Source organism: Panthera tigris, chromosome B2 (assembly GCF_018350195.1).
Source record: "Panthera tigris isolate Pti1 chromosome B2, P.tigris_Pti1_mat1.1, whole genome shotgun sequence".
NCBI classification, from domain to species: Eukaryota; Metazoa; Chordata; class Mammalia; order Carnivora; family Felidae; genus Panthera; species Panthera tigris.
The window spans coordinates 11,710,658-11,726,705 of NC_056664.1; the positions used below are offsets into that span (position 1 = coordinate 11,710,658).

At 43.9% G+C, this 16,048-nt stretch overlaps 1 protein-coding gene across 2 annotated transcripts in view; it reads right to left on the bottom strand.

Moving 5' to 3' along the window:
• Positions 1-636: 636 nt before the first annotated feature.
• The window catches only part of CAP2 (cyclase associated actin cytoskeleton regulatory protein 2), a 156,594-nt gene continuing 141,182 nt past the window's right edge, over positions 637-16,048 (bottom strand). For both annotated transcript variants that reach the window (XM_042985661.1, XM_007089763.3), the window contains exons 8-13: positions 15,234-15,423; positions 14,084-14,259; positions 12,861-12,984; positions 12,681-12,763; positions 6,259-6,399; positions 637-1,896 (exon numbers count right to left, since the gene is read on the bottom strand). In XM_042985661.1, the coding sequence (XP_042841595.1) occupies positions 1,813-1,896; positions 6,259-6,399; positions 12,681-12,763; positions 12,861-12,984; positions 14,084-14,259; positions 15,234-15,423 (798 nt within the window). In that variant the 3' untranslated portion in view covers positions 637-1,812. The remainder of the gene's footprint in view (positions 1,897-6,258; positions 6,400-12,680; positions 12,764-12,860; positions 12,985-14,083; positions 14,260-15,233; positions 15,424-16,048) is intronic.

Sequence of the window (16,048 nt, forward strand, 5' to 3'; positions counted from 1 at the left end):
TAGAGTCTTTTCTTCCCACTTAAAATTTTTCCTCCAGAAGTTTATTTACAAATTTATTGTAAGTTATTTTTCCTTATATTATACATTAAAATATATAGTATATGTATTATTGTATCCTACTAAAAAGTAAATTCATTTTCTGGGATATTTACATTAATGAAGATCTATGAGGGGGATTTTCCTAGTGAAGAGGACTTGAATTATGGAGCTGGATTCTAGACTTTTCTGACTGACAGTTATTCCAACTGCAAATGGCTTTATCTGGTACGTTGAAGAAGCCATTCTTCAGGGAAGCTGATGGCATGTTGGATACATTTCCCAATTCAACCAGAAGGGCTCAGCCGTCTTTCCTGAATCTGACATATCTGACATACGAGCAAGGGGCAAATCAAAGTGGAAAATAATAATTTTAACATGCAGAATTCATCACAGGATTTAAACAATTAGAATTTTACTTTATTTCAGAATAAGTTTACAGTTGAAAAAAAAGATATTTACTAAAGCCACATAATTCATATGAACAAAACTTTTATAGCAAAACCTTGGTACATGAGCATTAGTAATTTGAATACTATATGGGTATAGAAGATATTTAAAAAACGGAAACGACGTATCCCAAAGGCTGTAGGAGGCACAATATATATATGCTTGTATTGGGTCTGCAAGCATTATACTAGAATTCATTACACTGATCCAACAAGTTGTGGATTGTTCAGCACTGTGTACTGAAAGGATACAAAGGAATATGCTAGTTTCTCTTGTACTGAAAAAGCATGTTCTATCAATACTACAAAATAGGAGCAGCAAGTCAAGCCAACAAACAATTTCTTAGGTTTTGGAAGAAGTGTTACATCTATGGCTTTGTAACTCTCATTGTTTTGAGACTGGTTAGAAGTCTGGAAAGTGAAAAAGGAAGTCTATAATAAAACATTAACGACATACTTTACAAGGCATCTGATTATTCATTCAACAGGTTCAACACTGGGAAACAAAAAAATTTATGAGCTTGATCTTTGAGCAAAATTGTGAGGTAATCTGTCTGCCTCCTCCCACCAATCGTTTGGCATAAAAAAAAAAAACTTTCTGCAGAAAAGTAAAAGTTTCCCATTTGACAATGGCAGAGGAATATTTTAAGAAAAATTAGAAATTACTTCTAGTTTTAAGTTTTAGTAACTGTAAAGAATACAAGTCTTCTAAGGGCAAGAAACTGGATAATGGTCTTTAGGATGGAATTTTCTTACGTTTTGTAAAAAAAAAAAAGTGCCTTGAAATATGTATCATGCTGACAATGTATCCACGCTGACAAAGGTGAACATTTGGTAAAAACGAGGGAAAAAAGGTCAAAACTTTTCAGAGCATATTACTACTGCATCACACTGAAACTGTCTCAAGGGTAAAAATGTACATCTTAGATTCTCAAAGGTTTTATTTTCCAACTAGCAATTAAACTGAAGTGTCAAATTGAATCATGCAGTATTTTTACCTATCAGCTACTGTGTTCATGATATTAGGGGGACAGAATTCTCCCCTCCCCCTTAAAATGTGTAATGCTCACTAGTCATCATGTGGAACTCAAATTACACACAAAGGCAAATCATGAAGAAACGTTAAATACTTCAAAATGCCCACGAAGGCATGCCAGAAATGATGCTGTTTCTAGAACACAGAACTGCTGGAAGCCAAAACCAAAGCAGTAGGTGTTCCTGCGACTTCTAGGTCTTCAATGCTGCTTGTTTTTTTTTGTTTTGTTTTGTTTTGCTTTTGTTTCTTTTTTTGATGGGTTCAGGTCAGGGGGCTCAGTCTCTCTGGAGGTTAGCCCATAATTTCTGCAGGTTCCGTGACCAACTTGGATCCATCCCAGGCTGTCTTGAACTGTTCTGGAACAGGAAATTCTCTCTGGAAGAATGAAGAACAAAGTTACTTGAACCCGGGCTTTCTTCTGCAAACAGATGGGAGCCTGAATAGTGTCGCATGATGGACAAAGACATTTTAGGGGACCCAAGCGTGTGTTGTGGAGAGGTCCTGTGTGTCATGTGGAGACCCGGATAGTTATGTGTCAGTTCTGTCAGTCAATTCTAGCATCATGATTAAAGCTGGATCCTCCTGGGGTGCCTGGGGGGCTCAGTTAGTTAAGAGTCTGACTTTGGCTCAGGTCATGATCTCACAGTTCGTGAGTTTGAGCCCTGCATCAGGCTCTGTGCTGACAGTGCAGAGCCTACTTCGGATCCTCTGTCCCCCCCCCTCTCTCTCTGCCCCTCCCCTGCTCATGCTCTCTCTCTCTCTCTCTCTCTCTCTCTCTCAAAATAAATAAATTTGAAAATAAAGGGTGTGTGTGGGGGAAACCTAGAACCCCCTAAGAATGAGGCATTCTTCTAAGTACTAGGTATACTGGGACTCAGTCAACTGATAGCTCTGTGAGTGAGGTGCTACTGAGACGCCATCCATGGGAAACAGGTCTGGGAGGTCAAGCAACTGGCTAAAGATTACCATCTTAAGTATTGCTGTGAGCAGAGTGGCCAGCGGTGGACAGCCTCTCCACCAATCTCTAACCTGCACAGGATCAGCTGGGGGTCCTGTTCAAACCCAGATTCTGGGGCCCCTGAGGGGCTCAGTTGGTTAAGCGTCGGGCTTGGTTTCAGCTAAGGTCATGATATCACAGTTCGTGAATTTGAGCCCTGTGTTGGGCTCCTGTTGGCAGCTCGGAGCCTGCTTGGGATTCTCTCTCTCTCCCTCTGTCTCTACCCCTCCCCCCGCTCTCCCTCCCTCTCTCTCTGCCCCTCCCACCCCCTCTTGCAAATAAACTTAAAAATGCAGATTCTGATTCAGGAGATCTGGGGAAGAGAATGGTCATCTGTATTTCCAGCAAGTTCCGAGGGGACACTGAAGCTGCTGATGTCCAGTCACGCTGAGTAGAAAGGTTTTATCCCGGTGTTATGGGTGTACCCTTTGATGAAATAGGAAAATGTGCTTCGGGTTATAAATTTCTTACTCTGCATCCTGCCACCATCTCTTCCCACTGGGAAATATACGCCCCAGAGAGAGAGAGAGAGAGAGAGAGAGAGAGAGAGAGAGAGAGAGAGATGTGTGGGGGATGGAGGGAGGATGCAGGAGAGCCAAAACAAATGTAGTTTGGAATCTCTCTTTTCCCCAGAAAGTGATTCTGCGGTCATTTCAGGAGAGGATCCAGGGCACTTGGGTGGCTCAGTCTTTCCCGTGTCCCACTTCACTTCAGCCCAGGTCATGATCTCCTGGTTCATGACTTTGAGCCCCGTGTCGGGCTCTGTGCTGACAGCTCGGAGCCTGGAGCCCGCTTCGGATGCTGTGTCTCCCTCTCTCTCTCTCTCTCTCTCTCTCTCTCTCTCTCTGCTGTGTCTCCCTCTCTCTCTCTCTCTGACACTCCCCTGCTTGCTCTCACTCTCTCAAGAACAAATAAACGTTCAAAAAAAGAAGATGATCGAAAAGGAAGGTGAGAAGCAGTACTCTTGATGCTGGCTTCCATGGCCTCCCTGGACTTCCCGAACACACAGCACTGCTGAAACCCCAAGTATCGGACAAGCTGGTGTCTGCACTCACCCATCAAGGAGACGCAATGTTTCAGTGGAATATACACGCAAGTCCGTATCTTTTCAGCTGGGATGCAACTGCTTCTTTTGGAACAAGCTATTTATTTTAAAGGGAAAGCCCTTTTTTAAAATTATTCTTCTTTATTTTATTTCTGAGGGGGGCGGAGAGAGAGAGAGCACAAGTGGGGGAGGGTCAGAGATCAAGGGAGACAGAGGACCCGAAGTGGGCTCCACGCTGATGGCACAGAGCCCAACATGGGGCTTGAACTCACAAACAAAAATTAAAATTTTTTAATTTTAGGGAAGGCCCTTTCTCTAAGGAGCGATGAATTCTCCCTGAGTGAAACCTGTAGCGGAAAGCCTTAAGATGAAGCAAAGAAGCCGAAGTCTTCATAACCTAGTGTGTGTGTGTGTGTGTGTGTGTGTGTGTGTGTGTGTGTGTGGTCAGTATCCCATCTGGGTCTCTTCCCGATGAGTAGACAAGGAGGCTTGGTGGTTGCTCTCAAGAACAGGTCAGGTGGGGAGTACCCCGGAGTGGAGGTGCTTCTTTGCTAGTAACCATGATTCATCTGCTTCACATCTTTTTTGGGAGTGAAGTAATGTGATGACATTCTTCTCTGGGCGACTGATTTCCTTCAGGATGAGTCATCCCCACCATCCACCCCCAGACTGCTATGCCCACGGCTGGACCCGTGTATTGCTTCCTTCCACCTCCAACTAGAAAATGTAAGAAGAGAAGCTGCATGGGATGCCTGGGTGGCTCAGTCGGTTAAGCGTCCGACTTCGGCTCAGGTCATGATCTCGCGGTCCGTGGGTTCAAGCCCCGAGTCGGGCTCTGTGCTGACCGCTCAGAGCCTGGAGCCTGTTTCAGATTCTGTGTCTCCCTCTCTCTCTGACCCTCCCCTGTTCATGCTCTCTCTCTCTCTGTCTCAAAAATAAATAAATGTTAAAAAAAAATTAAAAAAAAAAAAAAGAAGAGAAGCTGGAATGAGGGCATAAGATAATCTACCTATAAAGGGAAGACTCCTTTTTCAGCCTGAAAGCTCAGGTTTCGACCCTTACTCATGCTTTAGGTCAGTGGATCTCAAGCTTGGCTCCATGTTGGAATCAGCAGAGAAGCTTTAACAAATGCAGATCCAGGGACCACGCCCAGGGATGCTAGCTCAATCACTCTGGCAAGGTGGTCCAGACCCACCGTTTTTCTTAGAAGATCCAGTTCCCGTGCAGACTGAGCCCTCTGCCTACACAGCTTCAAAGGCCAGGGACCACCCTAAGTTTCGGCTCTCTTATCCGAAGCTGCTTTGTATTAGTTTTAGCTCCTCAGCAGTGTGGACATGGAGAACGTGAGAAGACTCTTCCCCAGCTCAGGGTTAGACCGGCCAAATACCGAGCTGGGAGGCATGGCCCAGTGCTGGCGGACTTCTGTTTTTCAGCCTGACAGGATGGATTCTAGGCTGTGCTACTTAGCATGAGGCTGGGTAGTACTCAAGACAGGTGGACAAAGAGAACGTGGGAGCAGGGATGTCGTCTGCCTAAGGAGATCAACCTGAGTACTGTGTAGACAGTCGGCTGGTGTCTGAACCACAGGCTGATGCGGTGCCTTCGAAGTTCCTTTTGCTCCCATCCTCCCCTGCTTCCCTGTCCCCTCTCCCCGCCTCCCCCTTCCTGCACAGTTAGAATCAGAGGGAATCGCCTCTGGGTTGATCTGTACTCTTCCAAGAAGCAACAACTAGAAGGAACCAATAACCTGCTTCCAAGTTGCATCAACCAGCAAGCTCACCACACTGAATGATGCAGAAAAAAGTATTCATTTAGACTTCCTTTTCGATGTGTGAGAGCATCTGCGTGCTTCTTTTAGGGGCTGCTTTGTTGGGGAGAGGGGGCATAGAGAAGAAATAGTTGCAGAATCAATTAGGCTGTGTTTCTCAGAGGGGCTGGATGGGCTGATGGCATCAGAATCACCCGGGACGCCTGTTAAAGTGCAGATCCCCAGACCCCGCCCAAAGCCCCCTGAATCCAACCTGCAGGTGCAGACTTTGGGAGCTGACATTTTCGTCAAGCTTCTCAGCTGATCCTTACACTGAGTTTGAGAACCCCTGTTGTAAGTATACCTACAGGAGAAATAGGTCTACTAATTGTCGACCTCCCTCCCATTTTTTCCCCAAGGTATTTCTCCTTCCTTTCTGTTTGCCTCCACCCCAGCAAAGGAAAACAGTCAGTCCTCAATACCATGAACTCGGATGTATGGGGTACCATTTGAGAAAAGCTAGCCCGTTAAGGTAACTACCAGTGAACTTCCTAGAGAATCACAAATCCAGGAATGAGCCCAGTCAGGAAACTAACAGGGGAGAAGAACTGTGGAAGGCAACTCTCCGAATTCCTCTTCTGCCTGTGAATTATTCTACAAATGAAGTTCACAGGTTGGGAGCTGATTAAGCAATCTCTAAGAATGTTAATAAGGATGGGGCGCCTGGGTGGCTCAGTCAGTTAAGCATCCAACTCTTGATTTCAGCGCAGGTCACGATCTCACCACAGTTTGTGAGTTCAAGCCTCGCATCAGGCTCTCTGCTGATGGTGCAGAGCCTGCTTGAGATTCTCTCTCAAAATAAATAAACATTAAAAAAATGAAGAAAAAAAGAATGCTAATAAAAAATGCTCAGGAAAAATTCTTTACCGGCTTTTAAAAGGTACTTACATAATCACCATCCTGAGGAATCAGGACATTCATTTCAGATGATTTGGCACTCACGATCTCACAGTCCAGTGCCTCTTCACTGAGGTAGATGTGGCAACCTTCCGTCTTATTAATGGAAATTGTTGGCACTTTCCCCATGACCTGAAATAAACAAGAGAACAATCCTGGGACCAACGTAGAGAAATAAAAATTAGAATGTCCTCGAATAAGCATGGTGCATGGGCTTCCCGGAGCTTTAGGAAGAGCTGGGTCAGGGCTAGTGAGGCTGCTTAATGGCACTGTGTCCAGGCTGAACTGGTGGGTGTCATTTGGGGACAGAATGAAAGGACCACACAAAGGGATTCTCAAGCCGCAGGGTCTCTTTCCTGAGACAAAATGAAGGGATTAATGTGAAAACAGCAGCTAAGTGTTCAGAAAAAGTCTCACCCCCCTCGAGTGGATTTGCAACATATATTTGATTTCATGATAAAAGCAACAAGGAGCATTTGCTTTTATTTGCTTACAATTTTCATTCTGACAAATCTATCGATCTTAGGTTAAAACAAATACTAATATTGCCACTTAAGAGTAAACACACTGTTCTGTAATCGAGTAGGTTTTTCTTGAACCTAAATTAGAATAAATAAGAAACACTACAATTCTTTTCCCATAAGTCTTCTGCCGGATAAAAATCTCACTGGCTGAATGTGAAGCCTGAATAAGACATTGAGCGTCTAGGTTATTTTGAAATGTATTAATTCCAGGAGCCAAAACCGGGGACTTGGTTGAGGCCACTCACTGGATAGATAAACAGGATCATACCCACGAGGGGGGGCGGTTCTTTGTATTGTTTGCAAATATCTAAGTGCTATAAAAATATTGCTCAGTTTCAAATTTCTTGTTTTAACAGTTTTGAGACATCCCCCCCACCAATCTCTATAGGGGCAGCCTGTTCCCCAATGACCATATTGCAACTCTATAATTTTCCTTCTTGTAATGGTAATTGGAAGTGATAAAGACATCTGCTGTTTCACCCTGAAGAAAAGGCTGGATTGCAAACCCAAGGAGCAGCTCCTGTCGATGGTGCAGGTGATGTAAAGAATTCCTCAGGGGGAGTCTAGCCAGGTCACCACACTTCTCTGTTTTCTCCCTCTCTCCATAGAAACTGGACACCGAGTTAGCAATGAGCCCCAGTGCCAAAAAAAAAAAAAAAAAAAAAAAAAAAAAAAAAAAGCAGAGGTAGTTCAAGGTCAGGTAAGCATGGGATTTGCCATAAATAAACTAAAACAGTAACAATACATAGATCTATATTTCAAAAATGTGTCAGCAGTAATGTTTTGGTGATTTCTCCATTTATCTTCTAGTGATGAAAAGCATTTACAGTTGCCTCGAACGATGTGGAAGCCAGGCAAGTCAAGAGAAAAGATAAACTGTCAGTGGGTCTTTGGTGATTTGTTTGTGAGGCAGAATGGGGACCCTTGAGGCAAGCACAGGACACTAATCCACTCTGCTGATATTTATATATTGCTATATTGTATTACAAATGCATAAACACTCCATGTTTCCGGAAGTCTGAAAAAGCAACAGCAGACCTTAAACCATTGCCCCAATATGGTACGAATGCTCTTTTCCACAGTGTTTTGGTCAACACTGCATGAGCATAGATTGTAGACATGCTCTTTGTGCCCTGGTGGTCTGGGAGCACTTTGGGAACAGAAATGGCTTCTTATCAAGGGAACTGGGTCCAAGAGTCGTTCCTCTGCTGAGTGACAGGTGATGTGTGACCTTGCCCAGGCCAATGCTCTAGCATTTAATCTGTTTCTGTATTAGTTTGGTTTTTCCATAAATGTATTTCTCTACAAAAAAATTTTTTTTAAGATTTTATTTTTAAGTAACCTCTACACCCAACATGGGGCTCAAACTCACAATCCCAAGATCAAGAGTCACACCTCCACAGACTGAGCCAGCTGGGTGCCCCTATTTCTCTATAAAAATTTAAAAAATCTCCATAGAATATCTGAGTCTCTTTTCTTTCTTAAAATTTGTGTGCATTTTTTGGGGGTAGTTTGCCAAAAACGGAATTCCTGGACCAAATCATATGAACTTAGGTGAATGCCCCTTTGTTCCCTTCAACCTTTTTTAAGTCATTGAGGTTAAATCCGCAAACACAAAATTCACCTGTTTCACGTGCACGATTTAACGGTATTTGGTAGGTTTACAGATGTGTGCAACCATCATTTCACCTCAGTTCTAGAATATTTCCATCACTCCCCAAATATCTCTAGTGCCCAATTACAGTCAAACCCCGTCCTCACTCCCTGGCCAACCACTCATCTCCATTGTAACCAAGCCCCTTCAAAAGAATGTATTAGAGGTGCCTGGGTGGTTCAGTTGGTTGAGTGTCCGACTTCAGCTCAGGTCATGATTTCACAGTTTGTGGGTTCGAGTCTCACATCGGGCTCTGTGCTGACAGCTCGGAGCCTGGAGCCTGCTTCGGATTCTGTGTCTCCCTCTCTCTCTGCACCTCCCCCGCTCCACTCACGCTCTGTCTCTGTCTCTCAAAAATAAATAAAGTGTTTAAAAAAATTTTTTTAAATAAAAGAATGTATTAAATGTTTTAAATAGTTAATGACATTCATTTGATTTTAACATCCAAAAGCTTGGAAAGGATTCAAGAAAATGTCTCTCTCTGGTCTCTGAACCCCGTTGCCAAGTTTCAGTCCCTCTTGGACAGATAACCACGGTTTATCCTTCCAGGTTATTTTTAGAATGATCTATTTCAAACATAGCAACAAAGAAAATATAACACGCAAATATACATATGTCAAACAGCTTTGTCAGGGTCTAACGTTTTGGTTTCTTTCTTTCTTTCCTTTTTTTTTTTTTTTAGGACTATAATCTTACAGTCGAGTCGAAGTCCCCTCTGTATTACCCACCACTGCATTCACTACCCCTCTCTCATTTTCGTCTCTTCCTTTTCCGGTTTTATATTTCCCAATGATTTTTCTTGTCATTGGCTGGGTTACAACCCTTAAAGCATTATGGAACAAAGGCAATGATTGAAGGAATTTTTTCTTTATTTCTGACTTTAATGGGGAATTCTGAAGATTCAAATGAAGTTTGATTTTCACTACAGGATTTTGATAGATGCCTTTAATTGGGTCACAGAAGGTAGTATATCTTCTATGACTTTTTTTCTAGGGTTATCAGATACAAATATATCTGTGTATATATATGTGTGTGTATATGGAAAAATGAAATCATGCTCTACATAATCGTACAAAAGTGTTCTTTCCTCTCAACAAGGTTATCATGGATATCTTTGTAGATCACTTTTAAAAATGGTTATGCGGTAGCCATTTTTATATAGAGTTCAGAAGTTAAAAACATTTTTTTAACGTTTATTTATTTATTTTGAGAGAGAGAGAGAGAGAGAGAGCGAGCAAGCAGGGGAGGGGCAGAGGGAGAGGGAGAGAAAGAATCCAAAGCAGGCTCCACACTGTCAGCGCAGAGCCTGATAAGGGGCTCGAATGCACAAACCGTGAGACCATGACCTGAGCCGAAATGAAGAGTCAGACACTTAACCAACGGAGCCACCCAGGTGCCCCAGAAATTTAAAATTTCTAAGTAGACATAGCTTCCTTGATAATTTCTTCTATTACTTCTCAATTTAGAATTATTTCTCCAGAAATTTATGAGTATTTAAAACTGTTTTCTTCCACTTTACTATAGCTTCATGTTTTGTATTTAATTCAATTGGTTTTAATTTTGAACGTGATGTATTTTCATTAAAAAACGCTAACTCCTTATATATCATCAGTGCTACCCAATCTCATTTCTGTAAGAATAAAAGGAAGCTTGAAATATACTCTCTAAAATTCAGAGGGGGTAGATTAGATTATTTCCAGAATACTTTTCACCTGGTTAAATATGTGCTCTCACCTCAGTCACAGAATATTATTTCTGTGACTTTGGGGAGGGGAGGGTTGCTTAAAAATAATGTGAAGTGAGAGAAAGCCTGGCTCTTTGTGTAGAAACTTCACTATCCAAAATAGTTCTTCAGAAACTGTGGACTTATTATTAGGTTTACATGAACCATATTTATCCTTGAGTATAATAATATACCCTTGGACTTTTCCTTTCCTTTTTTTTTTAACGTTTATTTTCTTTTGAGAGAGTGCACACGTGAGTGGGGGGGGGGGAGGGCAGAGGGTGAGAGAGAGAGGGAGAATCCCAAGCAGGTTCCATGCTCAGCACAGAGCCCAATGCTGGGCTCGATCCCACGACCCTGGGATCATGACCTGAGCTGAAATCAAGAAGCAGACACTCAGCTGACTGAGGTACCCAGGCACCACAGAACTGGACTTTTTCTGATGATGAGTGATTTCCTGAAAATTTTCATGCATAATGCTTTGGGAGAAATAGAACTATTAAATAAATGGATGGATGTGGTTTTCAGAAATGCTAAATTAGAAGGTGGCATTATAGAATGTAAGCTTACGAGGACAAGAATTTTTGTCTTGTTTGCTCCCTGGTATTTGTTGTGCTGAGAACAGTACCTGGCACATCAGACATGTTCAACAAACATTTGGCAAATGAATGAATGAAATGAGTGTGTTACATGTTAAGTGGCCTTGAGCACACAGCTCACATTAAAATTTTTAAAAATATTTATTTATTTTTAAGAGACAGAATGCAAGGTGGGGGAAGGGCAGAGAGAGGAGGGGGGACAGAGGATCCGAAGCGGGCTCTGCACTGACAGCAGCGAGCCTGATGTGGGGCTTGAACTCACAAATACTGAGATCATGACCTGAGCCAAAGTCAGACACTCAACTGACTGAGCCACCCAGGCACCCCGATAACTCACGTTTTTGAAACTAAAGTGTGAGCTGAGGATTCCGGTCAAGTTTCCCTGTGTACGTGGTGAAGATAACAATATAGTAAATGCCTGTGCGGAGTTATTTGGTTGCTTTCTCCTAAGCAGTTTTCTATCAGGAAATTAAATTTATGAAGAAATGGAAGCAGAATGGTTAGGGAAGGAGATTGACACAGATGCACCACAGACAATACATGGAACTGAGTGAGAAAGAGATACATGTATCCACAGAGCCCATGTGGCAAGGATATTTAGAATTTGGGCTGCAGAGGACTTAGAATCCCTCAGCTAACCTTGGGTTTCAGGGCAGGGAACTCGGAGTCAGAGGTGAAGCCAACTGCCCAAATGCATATGGCAGGTGGGGACAGAACTGGGGCCTTGCCCAGGGCTCAGGACTCTTTCCATTAAATGGACACACACAAAACCATGTCTTAAATAGTAGTGAGTGAAATGTAAAATGTCCATTCAAATGTACTTGAAGTAAAAGTGGCAGTGGTAGGGGTGTCTGGGTGGCTCAGTTGGTTGAGTGTCTAACTTCAGCTGAGGTCATGATCTCATGGTCCATGAGTTCCAGCCCTGCTTTGGGCTCCACACTGACAATGTGGAGCCTGCTTAGGATTTTCTCTCTCCCTCTGTCTCTCATGCACTTGTGCTCTCTCGCTCTCACAATAGATAAATAAACTTAAAAAAAAGTGATGGTGGTAAAATGCTCAGTAAAACGAGAGAAATATCTATAAAACCAGAATCCAATTTTAACAAACATTATCAGGAAACATCAGGTCACAAGGGGTTAATTAAATGTATGAAACCTGTCACGGTAGAGCCTGTGATTCGGGAGTTGAGTGTTTGAGCCCCACGTTGAGTGTAGAGATTACGTAAAAATGAAGTCGTAAAAAATGAAAAAATAATAAAAAATAACAACATGAAGAGAGTGTAATCAAAGGTGGAAGTTATCGCTGGCCAAAGGCAGGAAGCCCATTAACTCCTGGCATACTGTAAAATCCCACTGGGTTAAATCAAAATTTACTAAAGGAGTGCACATTTTCTCCTAGTTTGCAAATTCAATTCCAGTCCTACTTTCCAGGTTGTTAGTGTGATAATCTCACCGACTCTTCACAAAAACTCTACTTCCTCCTTACTCAGAACCAACTGTCCCTGAGAAAAGAAAATTCTCTTCGGGATGATGCTATCATCTAGGAGAATCTCTTAGAGTCTGTGTTCATTCATTAGTTGACTCATCCCAATCATTACCTCGCCAAACATTTATTGGACACTGACTATGTGCAGGTGCTGAGCCAGTGTCTGTGGCTGCAAAGATTAGTTATCTGCTCTTGAAATAGGCATGTGCAAGATAGGATGTGTTAGAGTCTAAGAGACTGAAAAGGCGGAAGTCACACTGTCTAAGAAGAAAGACAGGGCTTCAGAGAGGAGGTGATGACAGAGCTGTGTCTGGAGGAAAGGGAAGAAGAATTCTCTAGGTGGACATGGCCGGCCCCTTGGGGGGGCAGCTGGATCATCAGAGCAAAGTGGCAATGGGTTCAGAGCGCCCGCTTGACAGGCCACCTACCTGCATTTGAATATCCTTGGAATTGATCACTTCCACAATGCCTACCACGTTGTCAAACACAAGGCCAAACTTCTTACAGTTGTCTAGAGGAAGCAAACAGAAACACAGCTCTGTTAGGCACACGCATCATGTTTATGCAAAGCAACTGACCATCCTAAGTGACCCCGGGTGCTGCCCTACCGATTGTAATGGAATTTATTTTCCCTTTCATCTGTAGAGTGGACTTGTTGCAGCTGAAAATGTAAGCCACTTGTTTCAGTTCGGTCTCCGAAATCACAAGGTCATGCCTGTCCTCTTGATACTCCTAAAATGAAAACACGTGCAAATACTGAATACAAGGACGTATGCAGATAAATGGAATCCTCCGCATGTTGAAATTACTGTGGGGTTCAACGTTAATTCTAGCTTTTCGATATGCCCTTCCTTTCAGAACCACTTTTTAATGGGCCAAACCACAGGTCTTACTCTGTTTTTGTAATGATGGGAATGAATGGAACCACTGCTTGGGAGGGGGCGGGGGTCAGTGTCCATTTGCAAACCAGTCTCAGGCGCCCAAGAGGCTGCTGGGTGGTGGGCTGGAGCTTTGTGTTCAGTCTGTATGCTGAGTCTGGCCTTAATGCTGCAGTAAAATGTGCCGCGTCAAGGAGTTGGGCAACTAGGTTAGTGACGACCGTGGTGTTGAGTCCCTGTGTATCTGTAGCCCAAGACCACCTTTCTCGGGAATTTGGTCTTCCGGAAACCTTTGGGGAAGCTCCATGGATTGGCAGGGAGCACCAGGTCTCGTGCACATTCTCTGTGTCTCTGTCCTGTTCACACAACCAGGCAAGTGGTGGATGAAGCGGCAGATGACATCAGTGCCTCTGTCCATGGCCCTGAACACCCTACCTCCAACCAGAACGGGGAACAGATTAAAAGCTTGTGGAAAGAGTTGTCAAATCCGTAGAGACAGAAAGTAGAAAGGCTGTTGCTGGGGGCTGAGCGGGGGCATGGGGAGTTGTTGTTTAAGGGGTACAGGGTTCCAGTTTGACAAGATGGAAAGAGTTCTGTGGATGCGTGCTGATGGCTGCACAACGCGAATTCACTTGGCGTCCGTGAGTCAGTATGTACCCTTAAACGTTAGGTGTCACTGAAATGCTAAGATGGTAAATTTTATGTGTATTTTACCACAATGAAGAAAATGATTTTAAAAACGTGAAGAAAAGGATGCATGAGAAATAATGAAAAACCAAAAAGTAAAAAAAAAAAAGCTGATGGAAGCATTCAGAAACACCCCAGTTTTTGCTCTCGCCAGAGGCTTGTGCCTTTGTCTTTTCACTCAGAAACCCTGAAGACCTGGGTAAGCACTTGGTCCTGTCACTGGAGCATGCCAGGAATGAAGGTTAAGGTTAAAGGGCTTCACTCACGACTCTCCATTTCTTTCCTTCCAACTCGAACACGGGAGCATGTTTCTGAGGAGGATGAGACGGGGGGGCCCTGGAGCCTGGGGAGAGGCTTTTGGTAGGAGATGGAGTTTGTCCTCCTTGAGTCCGTAGGCTGGGATTCTTGTATGTCTTCTGGTCATCTGTGACGTGCCGGAGCCCTGGAAAGAGAACACACTGCCACGTTTCTTTGTATTTTATGCAAAGGGAACTGTCCCTAACTTCTTGGATGAATATAAACAGAACAAGAAATTTTGGTAATGCTATTCTCAAGGTTAATAATATGCACAGTCAGAGACCTTATAGATTTAGAGTTAATTAGAAGCACTGTAAATATTTTTTAAATTTGAGGGAACTTCTTTAAGGAGGTAAGATAGATAAAAATTCTATAAAAAAGAAAAGCACCTGGCCAAAAAAGGATCACATGATTTACTTCTTTGCTCATGGCTAAGGCTTTCCCCAGGTGTAGCCTAGAAGGACAGGGCATTCCAGTAAGTATACGCCATAGAGTATGGAATAGACTTCAGGGTTATGAGTCCATTCTCTTACTTTGCAGATGAGGGGACAGCCCAGCCAGCTGGAGCCAGAGGAAAATTTAGAGTTTGGGGCTCTTAGCTCCTAGCCCAGTGCACAGGGACAATTACACCATAACTCCTATTACTGGTCTGAAACAAAAATACATTTGCATAAACCTTACTGTTCAGAATGCATGTACATCCTGATATATCTTAAAGGTATGATTAAAAACAACCGTTCACAGTGATGACAAATGCGCTTCAATGACAGAATTATTTGGCAAGCCTGTCCACTGCTTGAGGACAGAGGTACTACTGTTTGTCATTTTATTTCACTCGGTCTTAATGCCCCGGTTGTGGATGGTGCCGAAGCATCGAGGCTGCTGTGAGTGGTGCTAACTTGGAACCCAGAGTCTCTGAGTTCTTCCTGATGGTCCACGTACCAGCCCACTGAGCCCGTCTCCCTCGAGATGAAGAACGCTGCAGGCTTCTGTTTCCCCACACAGCTCCCCGTGTTTTGGGGATGGGGACGGAATGGTGCATCCATCACTGTAGGCTCTGGGGGGAAGCTATGTGCCTTGGAGGCAGAGGGAGACAGAGTCAAGGTCCAGTTTTCTCACCTTTCGTAATTCCTTCCCCTTGGTTAAGTTGGGCAAATAGAGCTGAGCGTGAAGGGGAGGGCTCCTCTCTTCTGTCTTCATTCTCAAAAAGCGGAGGTGGCCCTGGAGGAGGGGGTGGGGGAGGGGGCGGAGGAAGGCCAGGCCCAGGGGACAGGACTGACGATGCTGATGCGGTTGATGCTACTGGCCCCTGAGGGAGAGAGAAGACGGAAAGCATTGTCTTCAGACTCACGCTCTCGCTGAGAGTTGGGATTTCGCCACTGTCACTCAGAACCTGCTACCAATGACGAAGTGGCGTTCAAGACTCACAAGGGGCACCACGGGTCTATCTGGAGCACTGGGACCCCCCGAGGGCGGGGGCGGGGGGATGCATCTTGGGAACAGAGCATGACTGAGCTGGAGGGCCCTGTTGGCAGAAACTGCATGCTCTGGGTTCACGCTGCCAACTCACAGGCAAACAGAGCCATATTCACAGGGTCACATCCAAAGCTCAGGACTTGAATGGAACCAGGCCTTGGCCAGCTGAGAATCATAAGAAGAATGTAGTTCAACCGATAAGAGGATTCGCTCTTTTGGGCTGCTGGGAATCACAACCACCAATAAGCGAGAGAGTGGCAAAAATACTCATTGGATATTAGGTGTTTCTGAACCTTTTTGAGCAGCTCAAGAGAAAGATACTGAAACTCTTTTTCTGGAACTCATTTTCCAAGTATGCATGCCTCACACTGACCCCCAAGTGGGGGCCGTGTATGACCTGGATGCCTGTCAAATCAGGGTCCAGGACCCATCTGATGGTTTCATGCATCTAATCTTGA